Here is a 27,421-nt window from a genome sequence, read left to right on the forward strand (position 1 = left end):
AGCCTAGTTAATATTTTGCGACTATAGTCATATTTTTGGAAAGCTTGTTTTTTAAGAAAAAATCTATACCAATATAATCAATATTTTATTATTTTTTTGCTAACAATTGCTTGGCTATTTCTAGCACAGCTAATATTTTTTGACTATAGTCATATTTTTGGAAAGACTGTTTCATAAGCATACAAATTATACCAATATAGTCATTATTTGTTTAACCTTTTTCCTAACATTTGCTTGGCTATTTCTAGCTCAGCTAATATTTTTTGACTATAGTCATATTTTTGAAATGGAAATTTTGTACACATAAAAATTATGCTAATATAGTCAACATTTTTGTGAATTTTAAAAAATATGCCATGGCTATTTTTAGCCGAGTTAATATCATTCGACTATAGTCATATTTTTGGAAAGCCTGTTACTTAAGCATACAAATTATGTCAATATAGTCAATATTTTTTTAATTTTTTTCTAACATTTGCTTGGCTATTTCTAGCACAGCTAATGTTTTTTGGCTACAGTCATATTTTTGAAATAGAAATTTTGTACGCATAAAAACTATGCTAATATAGTCAACATTTTTGTAAGTTTTAAAAAATATGCCATTGCTATTTATAGCACAGTTAATATTTTTTGACTATAGTCATAGTTTTGAAATGGAAATTTTGTACACATAAAAACTATGCTAATATAGTCAACATTTTTGTGAATGTTAAAAAACATGCTATTGCTATTTTTAGCTGAGCTAATATTCTTCGACTATAGTCATATTTTTGGAAAGCCAGTTTCTTAATTATAAAAACAATAGTAATATAGTCAACATTTTTTCAATATTTGCTATGCTATTTCTAGCACAGTTAAGATTTTTCGACTATAATCATATTTTTTGCTTTACTCACACATTTTTACAGATTTTTTGGCTATTTTTTTATAATTTATATGACTTTGCTGTTGACAAAACTGTGCTTAGCTGTTTGCCTAGTTTTTCCTATTTTAAATTACTAGATTCTGTTTGTTTTTTAGTTTAATGACTACATAACTAGATAAAGTAGTTTTTGGTTTAAATTTTCTTTCTTAAGGGTATAAATTTCAGTGCTTTTTTTAAAAAACACAAATACGCACACGCACATACACTTAAAATGAGGCCTCCACTAAATAGGTGCCATCCATGGGTTGATTGCTTTGATTATTTTGGGCATTGCTGGTGGCGGGCATATACTTCCCACAGGCCTAGGATAATAAGAAATATTAAATAGTAATTTAAATAGTTTTTAGGCGAAAATCAAATTACCTGATAACGCTGAGAACAGCAACGGCCACAGCATGACTGCACTAGACCCATGGCACTGTTGGTGGAATGAGCCGGACTGGCCATCGGTGAGGGTGAACGAGGACGCTTAGGTTGACCATTAAAAGGTATTTCTAGCTCAACAAATTCACGATCCTGTTTAAAACAAAATGAAATTGTAATAAAATCAAGTTAGAGTAGAAATTTTTTAGCAACTATTTATAGCTACAGTTTGTTATAAAAGAACACAAATACAAAAAGCAAAAGAAAAATTAGTTAATTCTTTTTTTACAGTTTTTTTGAGAAGCAATTGACAACAAAAACAACATTTAATTACTTTAAATGATTATTTTTTTAAATTTTTAATATATGAGTATAATTTACAAACAACTGGAGACAGTTTTTTTTCAAAGTTTTAGTTCTTTTTTTTTAAATTTAAAAGGTTTCAAACTAAAAATGATCAATAACAGTTAGTTAGTTTTTCTTGTTTGTAGTTTTTTATTGAAGGCAGGTTACGGAAACTTTGTGTTTAGTTTTTATTTTAAACTTCCAATTTGCATAGAGGAGATGGTTTATTTGCTGTTGATTAAAGTTTTCTAAACATGTAATTAATCAGGAGAAATATATTCACACACATATACATATGAACACGCACACACACAGAAACAAATAGAAAATAGTATAATAGCAACAAACACTATGAATGATGCTTTCTAGTCATTCAAATGTTTGACAAATTGATTTTTGTTTTGTATTCTGAATATATGAATTTTGCTCATGATTGTTATGAGAGAGACAAAGAGAGTTAGAGAGAGAGAGAGAGAGAGGAGTCTAAAGGAGTAGAGAACGAGCGAACATTTAAGAAAATTAAACATAAACGAAATTATAGAACAAAAATATTTAATAAATTCTAAATAAAATTTATAAAAATATTAGAAAATAAAAGCTAAAATTTATACAAAAAATATAGTACAAATCCTAATTTTTTTTTGCTATTTTAGCCACTGCTATTTTTAGCTAAGCTAAATTTAACGACTATAGTCATGGTTTTGTAATGCTTATGTGCTAAGCATTAATAATATGTAGTTATAGTCAAATTTTTCAAAAAATAATTGCTATATTAGCCACTGCTGTTTTTAGCTAAGCTAAATTTAACGACTATAGTATCGATTTTGTAAAGACTATTAACTCAGCTATAATATTATATAATTATATCAAAAATTTGCTAAAACTATATGCTATATTAGTTATTGCTATTTTTAGTTAAGCTAAATTTAATGACTATAGTCATGGTTTGGTAATACTTTTGTGCTAAGCATGAATAAAATGTAGTAATAGTCAAATTTTTTAATAGCTACTTGCTATATTAGTCATTGCTATTTTTAGCTGAGCTAAATTTAACGACTATAGCCACGGTTTTGTAAAGACTCTTAACTCAGTATTGATATTTTATAGTTAGATCAAAAATAGGTAAAACTATATGCTATATTAGTCATTGCTATTTTTAGCTAAGCTAAATTTAACGACTATAGTCATGGTTTGGTAATACTTTTGTGCCAAGCATGAATAAAATGTAGTAATAGTCAAATTTTTTAATAGCTACTTGCTATATTAGTCATTGCTATTATTAGCTAAGCTAAATTTAACGACTATAGTCTAGGATTTCGATTGACTATTTACCGGGCATACAAAATGTATAGTCAAATCGAAAATTTTCGAAAACTGTTTGCTATATTAGCACTGCTATTTTTTAGTTAAGCATACTTCAACCGATATAGTCACGGATTTCGAATGACTATTTACTAAGGATGAAACATATATAGTCAAATTGAAAAATTTCGAAAACTGTTTGCTATATTAGTCATAGCTATTTTTAGTAAAACACATTTTAACGACTATAGTCATGGTTTTGTAATGCTTATGTGCTAAGAATAAATAATATGTAGTTATAGTGGAATTAAAAGAAAACCAATTGCTATATTTTAGCACTGCTATTTTTTAGTTAAGCTTACTTTAACCAATATAGTCACGGATTTCGAATGACTATTTACTAAGAACAAAAAATATCGAAAATTTTCGATAACTGTTTGCTATATTAGTCACTGCTATTTTTAGCTAAACAGATTTTAGCGACTATAGTCACGATTTCGCAATGCTTAGTTGCTAAGAATAAATAATATGTAGTTATAGTGGAATTAAAATAAAACTAATTGCTATATTAGCACTGCTATTTTTTAGTTAAGCATATTTCAACGACTATAGTCACGGATTTCGATTGACTATTTACTAAGGATGAAAAATATATAGTCAAATTGAAAAATTTCAAAAACCGTTTGCTATATTAGTCACTGCTATTATTAGCTAAGCTAATTTTAACGACTATAGTCACGGTTTTGCAATACTTATGTGCTAAGAATAAATAATATGTGGTTATAGTGGAATTTAAAGAAAACTAATTGCTATATTAGCACTGCTATTTTTTAGTTAAGTATATTTTTACGACTATAGCCAAGGATTTGGAATGACTATTTCTTTAGCATCAAAAATATGTAGTTGGATAGAAATTATTCGAAAAAGTTTTGCTATATTAGCACAGCTATTTTTTAGTTAAGCACATTTTGACGATTATAGTCAGCGTTTTCGAATGACTATTCACTAAGCATTACAAATATGTATTCAGATTGAAATTAATTTCAAATTTATTTGCTATATTAGCACTGCTATTTTTTAGTTAAGCACATTTCAACGACTATAGTCACGGATATAGAATGACTATTTCTTTAGCATCGAAAATATATAATTAAAATTATTCGATTTTTTTTTTGCTATATTAGCACTGCTATTTGTTAGTCAAGTACATTTTAACGACTATAGTCACGGTTTTCGAATGACTATTTCTTTAACATCAAAAATATTTAGTTGGATTGAAGTTATTCGAAATTTGTTTTGCTATATTAGCATTGCTATTTTTTAGTTAAGCATATTTCTACGACTATAGTCACGGTTTTCGAATGACTATCCACTTATTAACATAAAATTAGAGTCGGATTGGACTTTTTGAAAAATTTCTTTAACATTATTATCAAATAAAGTTTTTAAAATTTAGTTTTTTGAAAAATTTTTATAGTAAACAATAAAATTTCGTATAAATTTTTTGTTTTTACAAAATAAAAATATTTATTTTAAATAATTATATATATATAAAAAAAGAATTTCTTTACAATTAAAATAAATTTTTTAAAATTAAAAATTAGTAAAATTATATATAAATTTTTTACAATATTTTAGTTGTTTTTTTCACTATTATTAAGTCAGAGTTAAGATTAACAAACTTAAAAACTAAATACAAGTTTTAGAAGAGAAATAAAACAATAAATAACAATAATATTAAATATTTTTCTTCTTTTTTTGTAAAAATAAATTACACACAAAAATTACAAAGAATTTATAGAAAACAAATTTTAAAAATTATTTACGCACTTTTGGCCATAGTTTTACTAATATGGTAGAATTGCTGGGCTTCTAACGGTCAACAAAACTGATTTAGTTTAAAAACGTGATTTAATTATAAACTTTTTGTTAAAAAATTTAGTTTTAGTTCATTTTACTATCTTGTGTTTTAAATTGTAGAGGTTTTTTCTTTAAAATTTAAATTTTATAAAAAATACATATGTTGTCATTGCTTTTTGTAATTATAACAAATGGTTGCTACATCTGTTTGTTGCCCCCGGGGAAAAAGTATACGAAAAATAAAGAAAAAATATAAAAAATAAGAAAAAAAGTATATTAAAGAAAAAATCAACAAAATTTAATTTAAAAAATTTAAATTTTAAATAAAAATGTTTAAAACAAAGTGTTTGTTGTAGTTTAAATAGTCTCTGCAAATAGTTAAGAGTTACAAAAACTTACCGTTGTTTTTTCTAAACATCTTAGCAAATGATGATGCTGTAACTCGAAAATGTCCTCATCGCGTATATTCTCGTCCAATTCAATTCCTGACTCTTGGGCTGCCCAACGCGCCTCGGCAGCCTTCTTTTTATTAACAAAGGCAGCACCCGAAGACGCTTTAGCAATGCGTATGCGTGCCAAGCGGGCTTTCTGTAAGAGAACCCATAAAATGAAAAAGAAAAACAAATATATTTATCACTTCCTATATTAGTCGTACTATTAATATGAAACCTTACTATAGCATTTGCCAATTCAGTTTTAGCTTACAAAGCCTCTCTAACTATCAAAATTTTCAATTAAAAAAACACTTAAACTAACATGCTTTTAAATATTTAGCTTATAATAGCTATAACTAAGAAAGCTTTTGAATAACTATAGTCAAATAAACTTAATAACTTGTTGCCATTTTGACTATAGTCCCATCTTTTTAATAAATATTTAGTTAACAAAAATAATACACAATTAAAAAAGATTCTCTTATAAATTTTTGTCATTTCATCAAATTAACTATTAAGAGTAAAAATAAATTTTACGTCTATAGACTTGAATTTAGAATAAAAACTAAATTAACAATAAAACGATAAAAACTGCATTAATTCGCTCATTAACTAGTTAAAGTCAAGTTCAGTTTTAGATCAAATCTAGTTCAGTTCAAGATTAGTTTAGTTAAGTTTTAATGGAAGTTCTATTCCAGTTCTGTTCGAACTCCGTTCTAGTTCTGTTCTAGTTCTGTTCTAGTTCTGTTCTAGTTCTGTTCTAGTTCTGTTCTAGTTCTGTTCTAGTTCTGTTCTAGTTCTGTTCTGTTCTAGTTCTGTTCTAGTTTCGTTCTGTTCTGTTCTAGTCTCGTTCTGTTCTATTCTAGTTTCGTTCTGTTCTGTTCTGTTCTAGTTCTGTTCTAGTTCTGTTCTGGTTCTGTTCTAGTTCTGTTCTAGTTCTGTTCTGGTTCTGTTCTAGTTCTGTTATAGTTCTGTTCTAGTTCTGTTCTAGTTCCGTTCTAGTTCTGTTCTAGTTCTGTTCTAGTTCTGTTCTAGTTCTGTTCTAGTTCTGTTCTAGTTCTGTTCTAGTTCTGTTCTAGTTCTGTTCTAGTTCTGTTCTAGTTCTGTTCTAGTTCTGTTCTAGTTCTGTTCTAGTTCTGTTCTAGTTCTGTTCTAGTTCTGTTCTAGTTCTGTTCTGTTCTAGTTCTGTTCTAGTTTCGTTCTGTTCTGTTCTAGTTTCGTTCTGTTCTATTCTAGTTTCGTTCTGTTCTATTCTAGTTTCGTTCTGTTCTGTTCTAGTTCTAGTTCTGTTCTAGTTCTGTTCTAGTTCTGTTCTAGTTCTGTTCTAGTTCTGTTCTAGTTCTGTTCTAGTTCTGTTCTAGTTCTGTTCTAGTTCTGTTCTAGTTCTGTTCTAGTTCTGTTCTAGTTCTGTTCTAGTTCTGTTCTAGTTCTGTTCTAGTTCTGTTCTAGTTCTGTTCTAGTTCTGTTCTAGTTCTGTTCTAGTTCTGTTCTAGTTCTGTTCTAGTTCTGTTCTAGTTCTGTTCTAGTTCTGTTCTAGTTCTGTTCTAGTTCTGTTCTAGTTCTGTTCTAGTTCTGTTCTAGTTCTGTTCTAGTTCTGTTCTAGTTCTGTTCTAGTTCTGTTCTAGTTCTGTTCTAGTTCTGTTCTAGTTCTGTTCTAGTTCTGTTCTAGTTCTGTTCTAGTTCTGTTCTAGTTCTGTTCTAGTTCTGTTCTAGTTCTGTTCTAGTTCTGTTCTAGTTCTGTTCTAGTTCTGTTCTAGTTCTGTTCTGTTCTAGTTCTGTTCTAGTTCTGTTCTAGTTCTGTTCTAGTTCTGTTCTAGTTCTGTTCTAGTTCTGTTCTAGTTCTGTTCTAGTTCTGTTCTAGTTCTGTTCTAGTTCTGTTCTAGTTCTGTTCTAGTTCTGTTCTAGTTCTGTTCTAGTTCTGTTCTAGTTCTGTTCTAGTTCTGTTCTTTTTCTGTTCTAGTTCTGTTCTACTTCTGTTCTAGTTCCGTTCTAGTTCTGTTCTAGTTTTGTTTTAGTTCTGTTCTAGTTCTGTTCTACTTCTGTTCATCATAAAATTATATCCGTAAACATGCAAATATTTAGAAATTTGAGTTTTATTGTTCTTATTTAGTAATATATAAATTAAGGCTAAAAATGAAAGCTATAATTATAGTTAAAGTTTTTCAAACATGCAAAAATACATTTGATCATTTGGTGATATTATATATTTGCTGAAAATTTAAGAACTTAAAAGATAGTTTTTTTTTATTAATTAATATAGTTTAGTTCCTAAGGTTAGTTAGATATTTTCCTAAAATCTCTTTAAAAATAACACACAAATTTTCCAGAAAACCGGTTAGGTTTTCCAAATTTGGCTAAGAAATTTTAAAAGAAAACATCCACTAGACCATATAGCTAAGAGTAAAATTTTCACTTAGTGAATATTCGACTCTGATTTATAAAAAAAATCAATTAGCAATAACACCACTCAACAAATGTAAAAATTTGTTGTTTTTTAGATTGGTAATAGCAATGCAGGGTTCGGAAATAGTTAAAGTATGCGTCCTTACTTTGTCTATTAAAGAACCCTCTCAAAAGCTAACCAATCTGCACAAAGAGTGTTTTAGTGGTTAAAAAAAAGTATTTTGATGGAAAATTTTGTAACTGCTTGAACCGCTTGCAAAAGATACTCTCAAGCGGCGGCTATTATGTGTTTAGTTTGGGGAAAACTTTTAAAAAATATTTACACTGTAAGGGAAAGCTTTAAAGCTTTTCTTTAAAAATTGCTAAAAAGCTTTTATTTTCCTTTAACTAACCACATAATAGTTTTGAAAAGGTAGAAAAATGTCTTTAACAAAAATATATATAGCATAAAAAAGTTTAAGCTAAAAATAGTAGTTTCTACTCAAAATATATGCTTTTTCTTTAGAGTGAAGAAAAAGCTTATATTTTGTAAACAAAAACAAATTGACTAAATTACTTAACTTTTTAAAAAATGTGTCAAATATTAGTAGAAAATATAGAATGTTAGTTGTTAGTGGAAAACAGAAAAATAGGGGTTTAACTTGCTGTTACAAAGGCTTATAAAGTTATTAAAAAGGAAAGGGGTTAGTAGAAAATTATAGGGGTTAAAGAAATACAAGCGACATAAGTTTTTCTATAAAAAATTTTTTAAATATACTATTAAAAGAGTTTAAAAAACTGTTTACTATTTCAAAACTACTGAATATATTCATATAAAAAAAATTTTCTTTAAAACTATTTTTAAAGGAGGAATTCGCTTGAAAACAGGTAACCTTTCGAAATATACAGTTTAAACTGATTCACTAGGATCCAAAATATGCTCCATTTTAACACCTCGATCTGGCACACGATATATGAGGTTCAGAATCAAAACAATAAAAACTAAAGTAAAGGAAATCTTAAAACCGATCTTCTAGTTCAGTTTTAGTTGAGTTCTAGTTCAGTTCTGGTTCAGTTCTAGTTCAGTTCTAGTTCAGTTCTAGTTCAGTTCTAGTTCAGTTCTAGTTCAGTTCTAGTTCAGTTCTAGTTCAGTTCTAGTTCAGTTCTAGTTCAGTTCTAGTTCAGTTCTAGCTCAGTTCTAGTTCAGTTCTAGTTCAGTTCTAGTTCAGTTCTAGTTCAGTTCTAGTTCAGTTCTAGTTCAGTTCTAGTTCAGTTCTAGTTCAGTTCTAGTTCTGTTCTAGTTCTGTTCTAGTTCTGTTCTAGTTCTGTTCTAGTTCTGCTCTAGTTCTGTTTTGTTCTAGTTCTGTTCTAGTTAAGTTCTAATTCTGTTTTATTTTTGTTCTAGTTCTGTTCTAGTCCTGTTCTAGTTCTGTTCTAGTTCTGTTCTAGTTCTGTTCTAGTTCTTTTCTAGTACTGTTCTAGTTCTGTTCTAGTTCTGTTCTAGTTCTGTTCTAGTTCTGTTCTAGTTCTGTTCTAGTTCTGTTCTAGTTCAGTTCTAGTTCAGTTCTAGTTCAGTTCTAGTTCAGTTCTAGTTCAGTTCTAGTTCAGTTCTAGTTCAGTTCTAGTTCAGTTCTAGTTCAGTTCTAGTTCAGTTCTAGTTCAGTTCTAGTTCAGTTCTAGTTCAGTTCTAGTTCAGTTCTAATTCAGTTCTAGTTCAGTTCTAGTTAGTTCTAGTTCAGTTCTAGTTCAGTTCAGTTCAGTTCTAGTTCAGTTCTAGTTCAGTTCTAGTTCAGTTCTAGTTCAGTTCTAGTTCAGTTCTAGTTCAGTTCTAGTTCAGTTCTAGTTCAGTTCTAGTTCAGTTCTAGTTCAGTTCTAGTTCAGTTCTAATTCAGTTCTAGTTCAGTTCTAGTTAGTTCTAGTTCAGTTCTAGTTCAGTTCTAGTTCAGTTCTAGTTCAGTTCTAGTTCAGTTCTAGTTCAGTTCTAGTTCAGTTCTAGTTCAGTTCTAGTTCAGTTCTAGTTCAGTTCTAGTTCAGTTCTAGTTCAGTTCTAGTTCAGTTCTGGTTCAGTTATAGTTCAGTTATAGTTCAGTTATAGTTCAGTTATAGTTCAGTTATAGTTCAGTTATAGTTCAGTTATAGTTCAGTTCTAGTTCAGTTCTAATTCAGTTCTAGTTCAGTTCTAGTTCAGTTCTAGTTCAGTTCTAGTTCAGTTCTAGTTCAGTTCTAGTTCAGTTCTAGTTCAGTTCTAGGTATGTTCTAGTTCTGTTCTAGTTCAGATCTAATTCTGTTCTAGTTATGTTCTAGTTCAATTCTAGTTCTGTTCTAGTTCTGTCCTAGTTCTGTTCTAGTTCTGTTCTAGTTCTGTTCTAGTTCTGTTCTAGTTCTGTTCTAGTTCTGTTCTAGTTCTGTTCTAGTTCTGTTCTAGTTCTGTTCTAGTTCTGTTCTAGTTCTGTTCTAGTTCTGTTCTAGTTCTGTTCTAGTTCTGTTCTAGTTCTGTTCTAGTTCTGTTCTAGTTCTGTTCTAGTTCTGTTCTAGTTCTGTTCTAGTTCTGTTCTAGTTCTGTTCTAGTTCTGTTCTAGTTCTGTTCTAGTTCTGTTCTAGTTCTGTTCTAGTTCTGTTCTAGTTCTTTTCTAGTTCTTTTCTAGTTCTGTTCTAGTTAAGTTCTAGTTCTCACTCAATTATTAGTTTTATTGAAAACTAGCAGAGAGGGAAATTTATACAATTCTCTTAATAAGTATTAAGTAAAATAAGCAGATAGGAAGCAGTTGAAAGGTAACAGCAAAAATAAGCAGTGATTTGTCATTAAAGTTTAGAGCTTAAAGTAAAAGTTAGACTGATACATATAGCAAGTATATTTATAGACAGTTAATAGCATTTTGTTAAGTAAATATTTGCTTAAATAGCAGCTTAAATCTAGCCTTCAAGCGAGCATTATTTGGAGACAAAAATTAAATAAAATTTTAGGTATTATACAGTTAGTAGGAAAAAGGCTTTTTGGCTTTAAAGCGTGCTCAATAAAAAATTAATATATTTGTTTCATAAAACAAATAGCAGCAAAAATTGGTGCATATTTTATTAAAGCAAATTATATAGGTAGTAATTAAAAAATAATATAACTTAATAATAAACTGACACATCTTTTAACCAGCATCCACTTATAGGAAAAATTAAAAAAAAGAAGATACTAGCAATTTGCTAAGCGGATTGTTTGTTTTTTTTAGATCCAAAAAATTTTTATAGTTTTCAAGTTACTGTTTTTATATAGAGACATTTTTCTGGGGATTTGGTAACGAAAACCAAAACCAAAGTAACCACTTACTCTTTGTGCTTTTCGTTTATCAGCTCGTTGATTTTGATGATAAATTCTACTAAAGTTAGATACAATAACAGGTACGGGTAAGGCGATCACAAGGACACCACTCAATGAACAAACACCACCAACTATTTTGCCAGCTATAGTCTCCGGTACCATATCACCATAACTAAAAGAGCAAATTAAGTGGTTATACGAGGAATAACAGAGCGTGAGAGAGGGAGCTCTAACACGGTAACACTTTCTCGGTGTGTATGTGTGAGTGTGTGACATCTTACGCAGCTGGCTACGCAAATACTTACCCCAGTGTGGTCATAGTGACAATTGTATACCAAAAGGCCGCTGGTATTGATGTGAAATTGGTACCATTGACATTTTTCTCAGCATAGAACATGACGGTAGCAAATATAATGATGGCCATGGCCAGTGAGAATACCAGAAAACCCAATTCGGAAGCACACGATTTGAGAGTGTAACCCAAAATTCTGAGACCCTGCGAGTGACGTGAAAACTTAAAGATACGAAATACGCGGAAGACGCGCAACGTTACAAACGCTCCGCTCACATCGTCGTTGTCTGTTATGCCCAGACCTATATAGTAGGGCAGAATGGCCACCACATCGATGATACTCATGACACTGCGCACAAATTTGCAGCGATCGGGTGCCGCAAACAAACGCAGCAGATATTCGGCGGTAAAGATCATAACGCAGGCGGTATCCAAGCAGAAGAAAACAATTTTGTAGCGTTCGCCACAGGGCAGTGTACCAGCACGTCCGGGTCGATGTCCACAAGGCACCGTCTCCACCACATTGGCCATCACCGAGACGGCAATGAAGAAGCCCGTCACATAGTAGAATACCAAGGCTGCTGTAGAGGTGTGCGGATTCTCAAAGGCCCGCCACATTTTCTGGCGTATATTTGTTAATTGCTGCAAATTTTGATCACCATTCTCAGACAATTTATCATCCATAAGTCTCTCGGCATTTTCACGCTTACGATCACGATAATCCTCATAACAACAATCGCCTATAACATCCGGCATAATGCCAAAAAAGGCCAATTCCTCATCATAACTGGTGAGACATTCATGTTTCGGATAATGCAGTTTACCCGTGCGATAATAATTCAATATATGACGAAATATATCCGGATCTCGATCAAAGAAATATTCTTTACAGTCCTCATCGTAAAAGAACTCACGTTCATTCGAGCCCAACAAAGTATCGGGATATTTTTCGAGAGTATTGCGCCAGGTTTCAAAACGTCGCCCGGAGACATTGATTAATAGTTTCTCATCATCGGTTTTGCGTCTATCTTTGGGTATGGGAGCCGGTGGCAGGGGATGAGTGGCTATGGGCACCCAACCAATGGCCGCCGCCCGTGCGAATGGCAGCCAAGCGGCGACCGAGGCCATACTATGTGGAGGAATGTTTCAATACAATTAACTAACCAAACACCCAAAATGAAATGGGCTTCCGAACAACAAATCCAGTCGTTTAAAGCTAGTGTTTAGGGGAAAATTCCAAAAATCTCTTACAAATCTCTGCCAGGGAATGGTGTTTGTTGAGGAAACCTTTAGTTATTTCTTTGAAATTTCGTTTCTTTAACTCTAAGCTTCAAATTCCTTTAGTTTATGCTTTTCTTAAAGACTCTTATTTGCTCTCCAGCTTGCTTCCCTTTTTTCTCCTTATGTTCCTTTCCTTCTATTATACATATTGCTTTTAAATATTGCTGGCATTTTCCGTTCGCTTAGTAATCTGTGTGCAAAGCTGAAATGATACCATAAAAAGAGAGAAAAAAATTATTTATTTAAATTGGCAAACCTTGACTTCAGCCCACGTTTTTTCTTTTCCAAAAACCCTAAAACTTTTCATTTATAATTGTGAGAGGCTTTTTCTTTAATTGTTTAGTATTTAACCCCACAATTTGTTAATAATTTTAAATGTTTTATGTTTCTGTTTTGTTTGTTTCAAATGCCACCACCACCACCTACAACTGCAAATAAAAATTTTGGAAAATTTATGGGCTCGCACATGCAGGCGTCATAGTTTCTTACTAAAATTTGCAAAAACAAATTGTATTGGAAATGAAGCAAGGGATTTTTTGTAGAGAATTAAGTTAATTTTCTTAAAGAAAATTTATTTAAAAGTTTAGGTTAAAAGCTTTCTCATTTCTTAAGTATTTTCTAAAAGCTTTTATATATATATTAATCTTTAAAAAAGATTTATATAACATTCATCGAAACTTCTCATATTTAGAAAGCTTTACTTAAAGTTTTTATATTCTATAGAAAGCTTTTTTGTAAGTTATTATTTCTTATAAAAGTTTTTATAATGATTCGCTTTCTTTATAGGCAATAGTTTGTTGAAAGCTTTTTTGTAATTATTAAACTTTCTTATAAAAGTTTTTATAATGATTAGCTTTCGTTGTAGGCAATATTTTGTTGAAAGCTTTTGTATTCATATCAACTTTGAAAACTTTCTTGGAAAGCTTTTTATAGAAAATAAATTTAATTTTACCTTTAAACTACAAAAGTATGTCTTAAGCAAACTTTATTTTAAAGTTTAGGTTAAAAGCTTTCGTATTTTTAAAGTGTTTTCTAAAAGCTTTCATATATATTAAGCTTCAAAAAAGATTTATATAACGTTCATCGAAACTCTTCATATTTACGAAGCTTTACTTCACAAAGCTCTTACCATTAGAAAGCTTTTTTGTATGTAATTATTAAACTTTTTATAAAAGTTTTCATATCGATTTTCTGGAAAAGCTTTTTATAGAAAATAAATTTAATTTTATCTTTGAACTACAAAGGTATGTCTTAAGCAAAGTTTATTTAAAAGCTTAGGCAAAAATCTTTGGTATTTCTTAAGTATTTTCTAAAAGCTTTCATATATATTAAGCTTTAAAAAATATTTATATAACGTTCATCGAAATTCCTCATATTTAAAAAGCTTCACTTAAAGTTTTTTTGAAAGCTTTTATATTCTTATAAACTTTGAAAGCTTTATGGAAAAGCTTTTTATAGAAAATCTTGTTTCTCTTTGAACTACAAAAGTATGTCTTAAGCAAACTTTATTTAAAAGTTTAGGTTAAAAGCTTTCGTGTTTTTTAAGTGTTTTCCAAAAGCTTTCATATAGATTAAGCTTCAAAAAAGATACAAAAGCTTTTTTGTATGTAATTATTAAACTTTTTCATAAAAGTTTTCATATCGATTAGCTTTCTTTGTAGGCAATATTTTGTTGAAAGCCTTTATATTCTTATAGATTTTGAAAGTTTTCTTGGAAAGCTTTTAAAAGACATTAGTTCTATTTCATATTATATTTAAAAACTTTTATATTAGACAATATTTTCCATTATACAACGTTATAATTTGTTAAAAGCTTTTACGAAAACTTTTAAAAGCTCTAAACTTTAATAAGTGCTCTTTAAAAGCCTTTATATTTATACATATTTGTATTTAATTAAAATAATTTCTTGTAAAAGCTTTTCATTTAAAATGATTTCATTAAAAGCTTTAGTAATAATGCTTTATTTTATATGAGTAAAAGTTTCTTTATATAATAAAAAAGCTCTTAATTTTATTAAGCTTTTATTTTTGTTTTTTGGTAAGAAGTTTATCTTAGAATAAACATGAAAGCTTTTTATGTGTGAAACTTTTATAGAAATCTTTAAAAAAACTTTTAATTGAAGATTTGTATACTTAAATCTTTAACTAAAAGCTTTTGATTATTTAAAATTTTTATATTTTCTAAAGGCTTTTAAGTTAAAATTTGTTTCTTTAAAAGCTTTTTAAATGTCAAAGCTTTGTAAGCTATTTTAACACATACTGTTTGAAATTAAATATAATTTGTATAAAAATTTTATTGCAAAAAATATTTTTATTAGAAAAAGTTCTTTGGATCTTATTTAAAAGCTTCTCTGAACGTTGTTTTTTTAACTAAATTTTAAAGAAATTTTTTTCAAGTGTTTTTTTTTTTTCATATGAAAGTCTTTTAGATTTCTAACTTGTATATTTCGATTTTTTCCCCAATTTGTAAAACAATGATTGACATACTCAAAAGCCATGTGTTTTTCTAAATTTCAAATCCATCAAATCGAAACTAATTATAATGTTTAACACTTAATATTTCTTTGAGTTTTCTATTTTTTCAAATGCATATAAAATATTATGAAAAAAAAACTCTTGCAACTTTGCGTCATTAACTCACAATATAAAAATCAAAAGAAACATTTTGATGTTTTAACGAAAACAATTTCCTTCTTCTCATGCCGAAAAGAAAACAAACAAGTAGTCAAACCAAATGCATAATTTCAGGGAATTTAGGAATTGCGTATTTTGTATACTCATCATCATACTCATACATCAATATCGACTTCATTATCGTCATCATCGACATCATTATCATCATCATCATGAGCCAATATTGCAAACCGCTTTTCTTACTTTTGCTACAATTTTATATTTAGCCATTACAATGTAAACATTTCAAATATTTGTACGTTTTATTTGAAAACATGAGAGTTGTAATAACAAAAACAAAATGCTAAAAATACTTTCTTCCAAAATTGCCACTGGAAATTACAAGATTATTTTTTTCTAAAATGTTTAATTAAATTTTTTGTTGTTGTGTTATTTTTGGACATTTGTTTAGTAATTGTGCTGCTTAAAATGCATAGTATTTTTCCAAATAAAGTATAAACAATTTGTGAGTGTGTGTAAAATAAGTTTTCATATGTCTAGTGTAAACATCTTCTTTATAAAATTTTTTATTTCATACAACCAAAAAAAAAATTATAATATTTCAAACAAAGAATCCAAAAACAGAATAAGCAAAATAATTGTAAACATAGCCTAGATTTTAAATTTGAATCTTAAAGTTATGACTACAGTAGTGAAACACCAAATAGCACCGAGTTTAGATAATTTACAGCAATTTCTTATGACAAGACTATATACTAGACTTTAGACTAAACTATAGACTAGACTATAGACTAGACTATAGACTAGACTATAGACTATAGATTAGTCTATAGACTAGACTATAGACTAGACTATAGACTAGACTATAGACTAGACTATAGACTAGACTATAGACTAGACTATAGACTAGACTATAGACTAGACGACTAGACTATAGACTAGACTATAGACTAGACTATAGACTAGACTATAGACTAGACTATAGACTAGACTATAGACAACTATAGACTCTATAGACTAGACTATAGACTAGACTATAGACTAGACTATAGACTAGACTATAGACTAGACTATAGACTAGACTATAGACTAGACTATAGACTAGACTATAGACTAGACTATAGACTAGACTATAGACTAGACTATAGACTAGACTATAGACTAGACTATAGACTAGACTATAGACTAGACTATAGACTAGACTATAGACTAGACTATAGACTAGACTATAGACTAGACTATAGACTAGACTATAGACTAGACTATAGACTAGACTATAGACTAGACTATAGACTAGACTATAGACTAGACTATAGACTAGACTATAGACTAGACTATAGACTAGACTATAGACTAGACTATAGACTAGACTATAGACTAGACTATAGACTAGACTATAGACTAGACTATAGACTAGACTATAGACTAGACTATAGACTAGACTATAGACTAGACTATAGACTAGACTAGACTATAGACTAGACTATAGACTAGACTATAGACTAGACTATAGACTAGACTATAGACTAGACTATAGACTAGACTATAGACTAGACTATAGACTAGACTATAGACTAGACTATAGACTAGACTATAGACTAGACTATAGACTAGACTATAGACTAGACTATAGACTAGACTATAGACTAGACTATAGACTAGACTATAGACTAGACTATAGACTAGACTATAGACTAGACTATAGACTAGACTATAGACTAGATATAGACTAGACTATAGACTAGACTAGACTAGACTATAGACTAGACTTAGACTAGACACATAGACTAGACTATAGACTAGACTATAGACTAGACTATAGACTACTATAGACTAGACTATAGACTAGACTATAGACTAGACTATAGACTAGACTATAGACTAGACTATAGACTAGACTATAGACTAGACTATAGACTAGACTATAGACTAGACTATAGACTAGACTATAGACTAGACTATAGACTAGACTAGACTAGACTAGACTATAGACTAGACTATAGACTAGACTAGACTATAGACTAGACTATAGACTAGACTATAGACTAGACTAGACTATAGACTAGACTATAGACTAGACTATAGACTAGACTATAGACTAGACTATAGACTAGACTGTAGACTAGATTATAGACTAGACTATAGACTAGACTATAGACTAGACTATAGACTAGACTATAGACTAGACTATAGACTAGACTATAGACTAGACTATAGACTAGACTATAGACTAGACTATAGACTATAGACTAGACTATGGACTAGACTATAGACTTGACTATAGACTAGACTAAACTAGACTATAGACTAGACTATAGACTAGACTATAGACTAGACTATAGACTAGACTATAGACTTGACCATAGACTAGACTATAGACTAGACTATAGACTAGACTGTAGACTAGACTATAGACTAGACTAGACTATAGACTAGACTATAGAAATATTTAACTAAAAGCTTTTGATTATTTAAAATTTTTATATTTTCTAAAGGCTCTTAAGTTAAAAATTGTTTCTTTAAAAGCTTTTTAAATGTCAAAGCTTTGTAAGCTATTTTGAAGCATACTGTTTGAAATTAAATATAATTTGTATAAAAATTTTATTGCAAAAAAGATTTTTATTAGAAAAAGTTCTTTGGATCTTATTTAAAAGCTTCTCTGAACGTTGTTTTTTTTTTTACTAAATTTTAAAGAAATTTTTTTCAAGTGTTTTTTTTTTTAATATGAAAGTCTTTTAGATTTATAACTTTTATATTTCGATTTTTTTCCCCAATTTGTAAAACAATGATTGACATACTCAAAAGCCATGTGTTTTTCTAAATTTCAAATCCATCAAATCGAAACTAATTATAATGTTTAACACTTAATATTTCTTTGAGTTTTCTATTTTTTCAAATGCATATAAAATCTTATGAAAAAATAAACTCTTGCAACTTTGCGTCATTAACTCACAATACGTTGAAAGAATAAAAATCAAAAGAAACATTTTGATGTTTTAACGAAAACAATTTCCTTCTTCTCATATCGAAAAGAAAACAAACAAGTAGTCAAACCAAATGCATAATTTCAGGGAATTTAGGAATTGCGTATTTTGTATACTCATCATCATACTCATACATCAATATCGACTTCATTATCGTCATCATCGACATCATTATCATCATCATCATGAGCAAATATTGCAAACCGCTTTTCTTACTTTTGCTACAATTTTATATTTAGCCATTACAATGTAAACATTTCAAATATTTGTACGTTTTATTTGAAAACATGAGAGTTGTAATAACAAAAACAAAATTCTAAAAATACTTTCTTCCAAAATTGCTCCTCTAACTCTTTATCTTAAAAAAAGTAGCCACTGGAAATTACAAGATTATTTTTTTCTAAAATGTTTAATTAAATTTTTTGTTGTTGTGTTATTTTTGGACACTTGTTTAGTAATTGTGCTGCTTAAAATGCATAGTATTTTTCCAAATAAAGTATAAACAATTTGTGAGTGTGTGTAAAATAAGTTTTCATATGTCTAGTGTAAACATCTTCTTTATAAAATTTGTTATTTCATACAACCAAAAGTATATAATATTTCAAACAAAGAATCCAAAAACAGAATAAGCAAAATAATTGTAAACATAGCCTAGATTTTAAATTTGAATCTTAAAGTTATGACTACAGTAGTGAAACACCAAATAGCACACAGTTTAGATAATTTACAGCAATTTCTTATGACAAGACTAAGGACAAAACTATAGACAATACTATAGACAATACTATAGACTAAACTATAGACTAGACTGGACTATAGATTATAGACTAGACTATAGACTAGACTATATACTGGACCATAGACTAGACTATAGAATAGACTATAGACTAGACTATAGACTAGACTATAGACTAGACTGTAGACTAGACTATAGACTAGACTATAGACTAGACCATAGACTCGACTATAGACTAGACTATAGACTAGACTATAGACTAGACTATAGACTAGACTATAGACTAGACTATAGACTCGACTATAGACTAGACTATAGACTAGACTAAAGACTAGACTATTGACTAGACTATAGACTAGACTATAGACTAGACTATAGATTAGACTATAGACTAGACTATAGACTAGACTATAGACTAGACTATAGACTAGACTATAAACTAGACTATAGACTAGACTATAGGCTAGACTATAGACTAGACTATAGACTAGACTATAGACTAGACTATAGACTAGACTATAGGCTAGACTATAGACTAGACTAGACTATAGACTAGACTATAGACTATAGACTAGACTATAGACTAGACTATAGACTAGACTATAGACTAGACTATAGACTAGACTATAGACTAGACTATAAACTAGACTAGACTATAGACTAGACTATAGACTAGACTAGACTATAGACTAGACTATAGACTAGACTATAGACTAGACTAGACTATAGACTAGACTATAGACTAGACTATAGACTAGACTATAGACTAGACTATAGACTAGACTATAGACTAGACTATAGACTAGACTATAGACTAGACTATAGACTAGACTATAGACTAGCTATAGACTAGACTATAGACTAGACTATACTAGACTAGACTATAGACTAGACTATAGACTAGACTATAGACTAGACTATAGACTAGACTATAGACTAGACTATAGGACTAGAACTATAGACTAGACTATAGACTAGGACTATAGACTAGACTATAGACTAGGACTATAGACTAGACTATAGACTAGACTATAGACTAGACTATAGACTAGACTAGACTAACTAGACTAGACTATAGACTAGACTATAGACTAGACTATAGACTAGACTATAGACTAGACTATAGACTAGACTATAGACTAGACTATAGACTAGACTATAGACTAGACTATAGACTAGACTATAGACTAGACTATAGACTAGACTATAGACTAGACTATAGACTAGACTATAGACTAGACTATAGACTAGACTATAGACTAGACTATAGACTAGACTATAGACTAGACTATAGACTAGACTATAGACTAGACTATAGACTAGACTATAGACTAGACTATAGACTAGACTATAGACTAGACTATAGACTAGACTATAGACTAGACTATAGACTAGACTATAGACTAGACTATAGACTAGACTATAGACTAGACTATAGACTAGACTATAGACTAGACTATAGACTAGACTATAGACTAGACTAGACTAGACTATAGACTAGACTATAGACTAGACTATAGACTAGACTATAGACTAGACTATAGACTAGACTATAGCTAGACTATAGACTAGACTATAGACTAGACTATAGACTAGACTATAGACTAGACTATAGACTAGACTATAGACTAGACTAGACTAGACTATAGACTAGACTATAGACTAGACTATAGACTAGACTATAGACTAGACTATAGACTAGACTATAGACTAGACTATAGACTTGACTGTAGACTAGACTGTAGACTAGACTATAGACTAGACTATAGACTAGACTATAGACTAGACTATAGACTAGACTATAGACTAGACTAGACTATAGACTAGACTATAGACTAGACTATAGACTAGACTATAGACTAGACTATAGACTAGACTATAGACTAGACTATAGACTATAGACTAGACTATAGACTAGACTATAGACTAGACTATAGACTAGACTATAGACTAGACTATAGACTAGACTATAGACTAGACTATAGACTAGACTATAGACTAGACTATAGACTGGACTATAGACTAGACTATAGACTAGACTATAGACTAGACTATAGACTAGACTATAGACTAGACTATAGACTAGACTATAGTCTAGTGTATAGTATTGTTATATATAGACTAGACTATATACTAGACTGTAGACTAGACTATAGACTAAGCTATAGACTATAGACTAGACTATAGGCTAGACTATAGACTAGACTATAGACTATACTATAGACTAGACTATAGACTAGACTATAGACTAGACTATAGATTGGACTATAGATTAGACTATAGACTAGACTATAGACTAGACTATATACTAGACTATATACTAGACTATATACTCGACTATAGACTAGACTATAGACTAGACTATAGGCTAGACTATAGACTAGACTATAGACTTGACTGTAGACTAGACTATACTATAGAATTATAGAATACACTGCAGTCTAGACTGCAGACTAGACCATAGACTAGACTATTAACTAGACTGCAATACAGACTAGGCTATAGACCAGGCTATGGACTGGGGTATAAAATAAACTATATAATATAATATACGCTAGAATGTAGACTACACTTTAGACTAGATTATAGTCAATTTAGACTGTAGGCTGGACTATATACTACACTCTAGACAGGTTTATGGACCATGACACTAGACTATAGACAATTTATACCATAGACTAGATTATAAACTGCAGTATAGACGAGAGTATAGACTAGACTATAGACTTGATTATAGTAAGACTATGGGCTATGATATAGAGTGGACTATAGATTAGACAATACATAGTTAAGACTAAAGACTAGACGGCAGACAATATAGGCTAGACTATAGACCAGACTATATACTAAATTATGAACCAGAATACAGATAGGTCTAAAGTCCAGACTATAGACTACACTATAGTCTGAATTATAGTTTATAGTATAAACTAAATTATAGTCTAGACTATGTTATACATTATACTTTGTCCAGTCTATAGTCCAGAATATAGGTCGGACTATATACTATGTTATTGTTAAGATTATATTCCAGTCTATAAATTTGACTAGACTGCTGATAGGACTACATTATGAACTATAGTTTGAACTTTGCACTAGCCTACACTCTGGGCTATCGACTAGACTAATGTGTAAACTATACACTAGGCTAAGTTTATTAAATTTTTAAATTTAATGGTTTTCTTAATTTAATATTTTTCCCTCAAAAATATATATTCTTTTGCAAATCCTTTGTTTAATCTTTAATATCATTTCCTTTTTTGACATTATGCATTTTGTGATTTAATATTGTCAAAAAAAAGTTACCCATAGTCCATGAACATAAAACCAACTGACGTAGTTAGAACTTTTTTTAGTGTTTTATGCTACATATTTGTTTTATCTACAAAAAAAAAGAACAATAACAACATGTTAAAATTTCAAGGATTTTTAACAAATAAATATTAAAAAAATTTGCAAAAACAAAACATATGCCATGTTTTGTTTGTTTATATAAACAATATGGCAACAATGGCAATATATCACAGAATTTGTTTATGTGATAAAAAAATGAATGACAGAGAAAGAGAGGGAGAGAATAGATATAGCGGTAAACAACTCCTGCAAAAAACATACACAAACACTCTGTCACAAAGTTTTTCTGCAAAGTAAGCTTTTTGGTGCTATATCTAGGGGGTTAGAGGTGCAGTTGATAAAAAGGAATCTACAAAAGAGTTCAAATGAGAGAGTGAGTATTTTTTTTAGAAAGAAAATGAGTAAATGAGCATTAGAAAGCACCATAAATTTAATTATAGAGATAATAAATAACAAGAGATTTACTTATTTTGTTTTTCTTTTAAAAGTGTATACACAAATCCATGAACACAAAAAGAATGGAAATCTCAAACACACACACACACACACACACACACACACACATAATTTCAGCAACGACAACAGCAACAACAATAATTTGTTTGATTAAAAGCAATGAATAAATATCTAAACGATATCAACTACAGCAATAACAAAAATATGGGAAAATTATTTGAAAAATTCTTGTTATGGCAAAAAATACAAAAAAAAAAACTATAAAAATTATTTGATTTTATTGTCTTATTCCATAAAAACAAATAATTTATTAACTTTTGTGCTAAACAAAATATAATTAAACATTTGGGGAAAAAAACATTAAACATATGGCTTTTCAGAGAATTTGAAAAATTTGTTTGAATAAATTTTTATTTTATAAAAATTCCATACATTTGATGAAAATGTGAATGAAAATAAAATTCCAGTAGAATTCATTCAAAATCAAACAAAAAAAGTCTTTTTAATTGTTTGTCTGTCGTTTTATGAGTGATTGTCAAGGGTGGTGGTGGGTGTTGGTTGTTTTCTTAGTGAATACGTTTTGGTATCTTCTTGTTTTTGTTAGTTTAGCTGTTGTTGGCCTTTTTACACAACAAGGGCTGCCATATGGTTGTACGTTGGAATAACTACAATGTGGGAATTTCTATTTAGTCGATACTGTTGTCTATAGTCTAGTCTAATAGTTAAGTCTATAGTTTAGAACAAAACTATAACAGAACTAGAACAGAAGAAGAACATAACTAGAACAGAACTAGAACAGAAATAGAACAGAACTACAACAGAACTAGAACAGAAACAGAACCAGAACAGAACTAGAACTAGAACAGAACTAGAACAGAACTAGAACAGAACTAGAACAGAACTAAAACTAGAACAGAACTAGAACAGAACTAGAACAGAACTAGAACAGAACTAGAACAGAACTAGAACAGAACTAGAACAGAACTAGAACAGAACTAGAACAGAACTAGAACAGAACTAGAACAGAACTAGAACAGAACTAGAACAGAACTAGAACAGAACTAGAACAGAACTAGAACAGAACTAGAACAGAACTAGAACAGAACTAGAACAGAACTAGAACAGAACTAGAACAGAACTAGAACAGAACTAGAACAGAACTAGAACAGAACTAGAACAGAACTAGAACAGAACTAGAGCAGAATTAGAGCAGAACTAGAGCAGAACTAGAACAGAACTAGAACAGAACTAGAACTGAACTAGAACTGAACTAGAACTGAACTAGAACTGAACTCGAACTGAACTAGAACTGAACTAGAACTGAACTAGAACAGAACTAGAACAGAACTAGAACAGAACTAGAAACAGAACTAAAACAGAAATAGAACAGAACTAGAACAGAACTAGAACAGAACTAGAACAGAACTAGAACAGAACTAGAACAGAACTAGAACAGAACTAGAACCGAACTAGAACAGAACTAGAACAGAACTAGACAGAACTAGAACAGAACTAGAACAGAACTAGAACAGAACTAGAACAGAACTAGAACAGAACTAGAACAGAACTAGAGCAAACTAAGCAACTAGAGCAAGAACTAGACAGAACTAGAACAACTAGACAGAACTAGAAAAGAACTAGAACAGAAACGACTAGAACAGAACTAGAACAAACTAGAACAGAACTAGAACAGAACTAGAACAGAACTAGAACAGAACTAGAACAGAACTGAACCGAACTAGAACAGCACTAGAACAGAACTAGAACAGAACTAGAACTAGAACAGAACTAGAACAGAACTAGACAGAACTAGAAACAGAACTAGAAACAGAACTAGAACAGAACTAGAACAGAACTAGAACAGAAACTAGAACAGAACTAGAACAGAACTAGAACAGAACTAGAACATAACTAGAACAGAACTAGAACAGACCTAGAACAGAACTAGAACAGAACTAGACAGAACTAGAACAGAATAGGACAGAACTAGAACAGACTAGGACAGAACTAGACAGAATTAGAACAGAACTAGGCACAGAACTAAGAACAGAACTAGAACAGAACTAGAACAGAACTAGAACAGAACTAGAACAGAACTAGAACAGAACTAGAACTGAACTAGAACAGAACTAGACTAACAGAAACTATAACAGAACTTTAGAACAAAATTAGAACAGAACTAGAACAGACTAGAACAGAACTAGAACAGAACTAGAACAGAACTAGAAACTGAACTAGAAATGAAACTAGAACAGAACTAGAACAGAACTAGAACAGAATTAGTCTTAGTCTATAGTCTAGTCTATAGTCTAGTCTATAGTCTAGTCTATAGTCTAGTCTATAGTCTAGTCTATAGTCTAGTCTATAGTCTAGTCTATAGTCTAGTCTATAGTCTAGTCTATAGTCTAGTCTATAGTCTAGTCTATAGTCTAGTCTATAGTCTAGTCTATAGTCTAGTCTATAGTCTAGTCTATAGTCTAGTCTATAGTCTAGTCTATAGTCTAGTCTATAGTCTAGTCTATAGTCTAGTCTATAGTCTAGTCTATAGTCTAGTCTATAGTCTAGTCTATAGTCTAGTCTATAGTCTAGTCTATAGTCTAGTCTATAGTCTAGTCTATAGTCTAGTCTATAGTCTAGTCTATAGTCTAGTCTATAGTCTAGTCTATAGTCTAGTCTATAGTCTAGTCTATAGTCTAGTCTATAGTCTAGTCTATAGTCTAGTCTATAGTCTAGTCTATAGTCTAGTCTATAGTCTAGTCTATAGTCTAGTCTATAGTCTAGTCTAGTCTATAGTCTAGTCTATAGTCTAGTCTATAGGCTAGTCTATAGTCTAGTCTATAGTCTAGTCTATAGTCTAGTGTATAGTCTAGTCTATAGTCTAGTCTATAGTGTATTCTATAGTGTAGTCTATAGTCTAGTCTGTAGTCTAGTCTATAGTGTAGTCTATAGTCTAGCCTATAGTCTAGCCTATAGTCTAGCCTATAGTCTTGTTTATAATCTAGTCTATAGTCTAGTCTATAGGCTAGTCTATAGTCTAGTCTATAGGCTAGTCTATTGTCTGGTCTATAGTGTAGTCTAGTCTATAGTCTAGTCTAAAATTATTTACTTTACAAGATATTTAACTTTGGAAATTTTGGACATAGTTCCCATTCAAATATGGCCACTTTTTAATTTAACGGTGTGTGCTCTCCATTTATTTTTTCCTGTCTTTGTTGTTGTCGTTATTTTTGCTGATTTTCATATTCTTATTATTATGCTGATTATTGTTGTTGTGTTGTTGCTATTTGTGGTTGTTGTCGCATTTGGCTGTTGTTGCTGGTTGTTTTTTTTTTGTTGGTGTGTTCTCTGTTGTTTTTGCTGTTGTTGATGATTTTTAAATACAACGTTGATGTGTCTAAGGTCAAATATGTTACCATTGCAGCAGTGGGCCATGAGAGAGGAGGAGGTTTGTTAGTATTTATATGTATATGTATGTGATTGTGTCTTTTGCTTCTTGCTACTCTTGCTTCTGTCTACCACCATTAAAAACACTGAAAGACTAAAGTAAAATACTGGGTTTAACCCAAGTACAGGGATATGTTGTTATTGTTGTTTTTGCTGCTTTATTCTTTGTTTGTAGGTGTTGGTGTGTATGTGTGTGAGAGTAGAAAAAGGACTTTTATTGTTTTTTTTTTTTTTTTGTTTTGCTGTGTTTGTAAAATATACAGAAATTATGATGATGTTTGGCGTTATAAATGGGGCGTTAGTATTACTAAAGGTCCTTGCCCCGCCCCCATACCCTGTGTTTAAGTTTAGGTTTTAAGGTTTCTGCTTATTTTAAGCAAAAATTTCGTTGTATTTTTTTTTTTTTTTGCAGTAAATTGAAAAATTTTCCTGTTTGACCATTTAGATATTTTTCGTGGGTTGGGGGAGAGACTGTTGGCTTGAGTTAGAATTATCTGATGGTCAAGGTGTAGGTCTAGGGTTTGTTTTAGGGGTTTTGTATAGCTGATAATGGTGGCATTTGTTTAATGATGATGACTTTTTTTATTTAACTTGATATTTAATTTCCATTAAAATAATGTGTTTATTAGACTTTGTTTCCATGAGTATTTTTTGAAATTTTTTGCTAGTTCACTTATTTTGTGCTGGCATGCAGTTTTTTTTTTTTTTTTGTTTCAGCAAATTTTCAATTGATTTTTTTTTTTGCAAATTTAAAAATAATTTTTATAGCACTTTTAAAACTGATATTTAATTATTTTAAATTTTTATTATTTAAAATTTCTTTTTAATTATTTTGGCAAATTTTTTATACGTTTTTGATTACAATTTTTATTAATTTTTTTTTTTTTCATTTTTAATTTTATTTTAAATACATACATAATTCCTTTTATTTTCCCCGTTCCCGTTTTTTTTCGCTTTTTTAAACACTTGAGCAGCAGCAAGTTTTTCTTTTTTTCCCAACGCAGCTGAAATTTTTTTCTTAAAAAAAATTTTTTCTTCTTCACTTTTTTTCTTTCCACAATAAAAATTTTCTTTTTCTTAAGCAATTCATGGCTTTGTTTTCTGTAATAAATTAAACAAATCACTCACTGCTGCTCTTTTTATACATTTTTAATAATTTAATGGTTTTATAGATTTTTACTTTTTATTATAATTAATCTTATCTATTTTTTATTTTGTGCAAAAAATTTTTTTTCACAGTAATTCCGCAGTTTTTCGTTTCTACTGTGCACGTCACAATTTATTCGAGTTTATGCCACACGGACACTGAGTTCTATACA

The 27,421-nt window shown here is 30.0% G+C and overlaps 1 protein-coding gene across 5 annotated transcripts; it reads right to left on the reverse strand.

Moving 5' to 3' along the window:
- Positions 1–302: 302 nt before the first annotated feature.
- On the reverse strand, positions 303–27,421 carry LOC119601858 (potassium voltage-gated channel protein Shal). 5 transcript variants are annotated; one of them, XM_037953072.1, is made up of 6 exons: positions 27,018–27,421; positions 11,227–12,696; positions 10,931–11,093; positions 5,195–5,395; positions 1,289–1,441; positions 303–1,227 (listed from the first exon to the last, which is right to left on the reverse strand). In XM_037953072.1, the coding sequence occupies exons 2-6, from the start codon at positions 12,339–12,341 to the stop codon at positions 1,132–1,134; spliced, it is 1,728 nt and encodes a 575-aa protein (XP_037809000.1). In that variant the 5' UTR covers positions 12,342–12,696; positions 27,018–27,421; the 3' UTR covers positions 303–1,131. The 5 variants fall into 5 exon arrangements, 4 of the variants coding, with proteins under 4 accessions (XP_037809000.1, XP_037809001.1, XP_037809002.1 ...); XM_037953073.1 differs by having other exon boundaries at positions 5,195–5,383; positions 27,018–27,420; XR_005231270.1 differs by lacking the exon at positions 303–1,227 and adding an exon at positions 4,766–4,999 and having other exon boundaries at positions 1,325–1,441; positions 27,018–27,419.

This window comes from Lucilia sericata, unplaced genomic scaffold, assembly GCF_015586225.1.
Source record: "Lucilia sericata isolate MDLA Ls3-8-SP2 unplaced genomic scaffold, ASM1558622v1 Contig000194F_arrow, whole genome shotgun sequence".
NCBI classification, from domain to species: Eukaryota; Metazoa; Arthropoda; class Insecta; order Diptera; family Calliphoridae; genus Lucilia; species Lucilia sericata.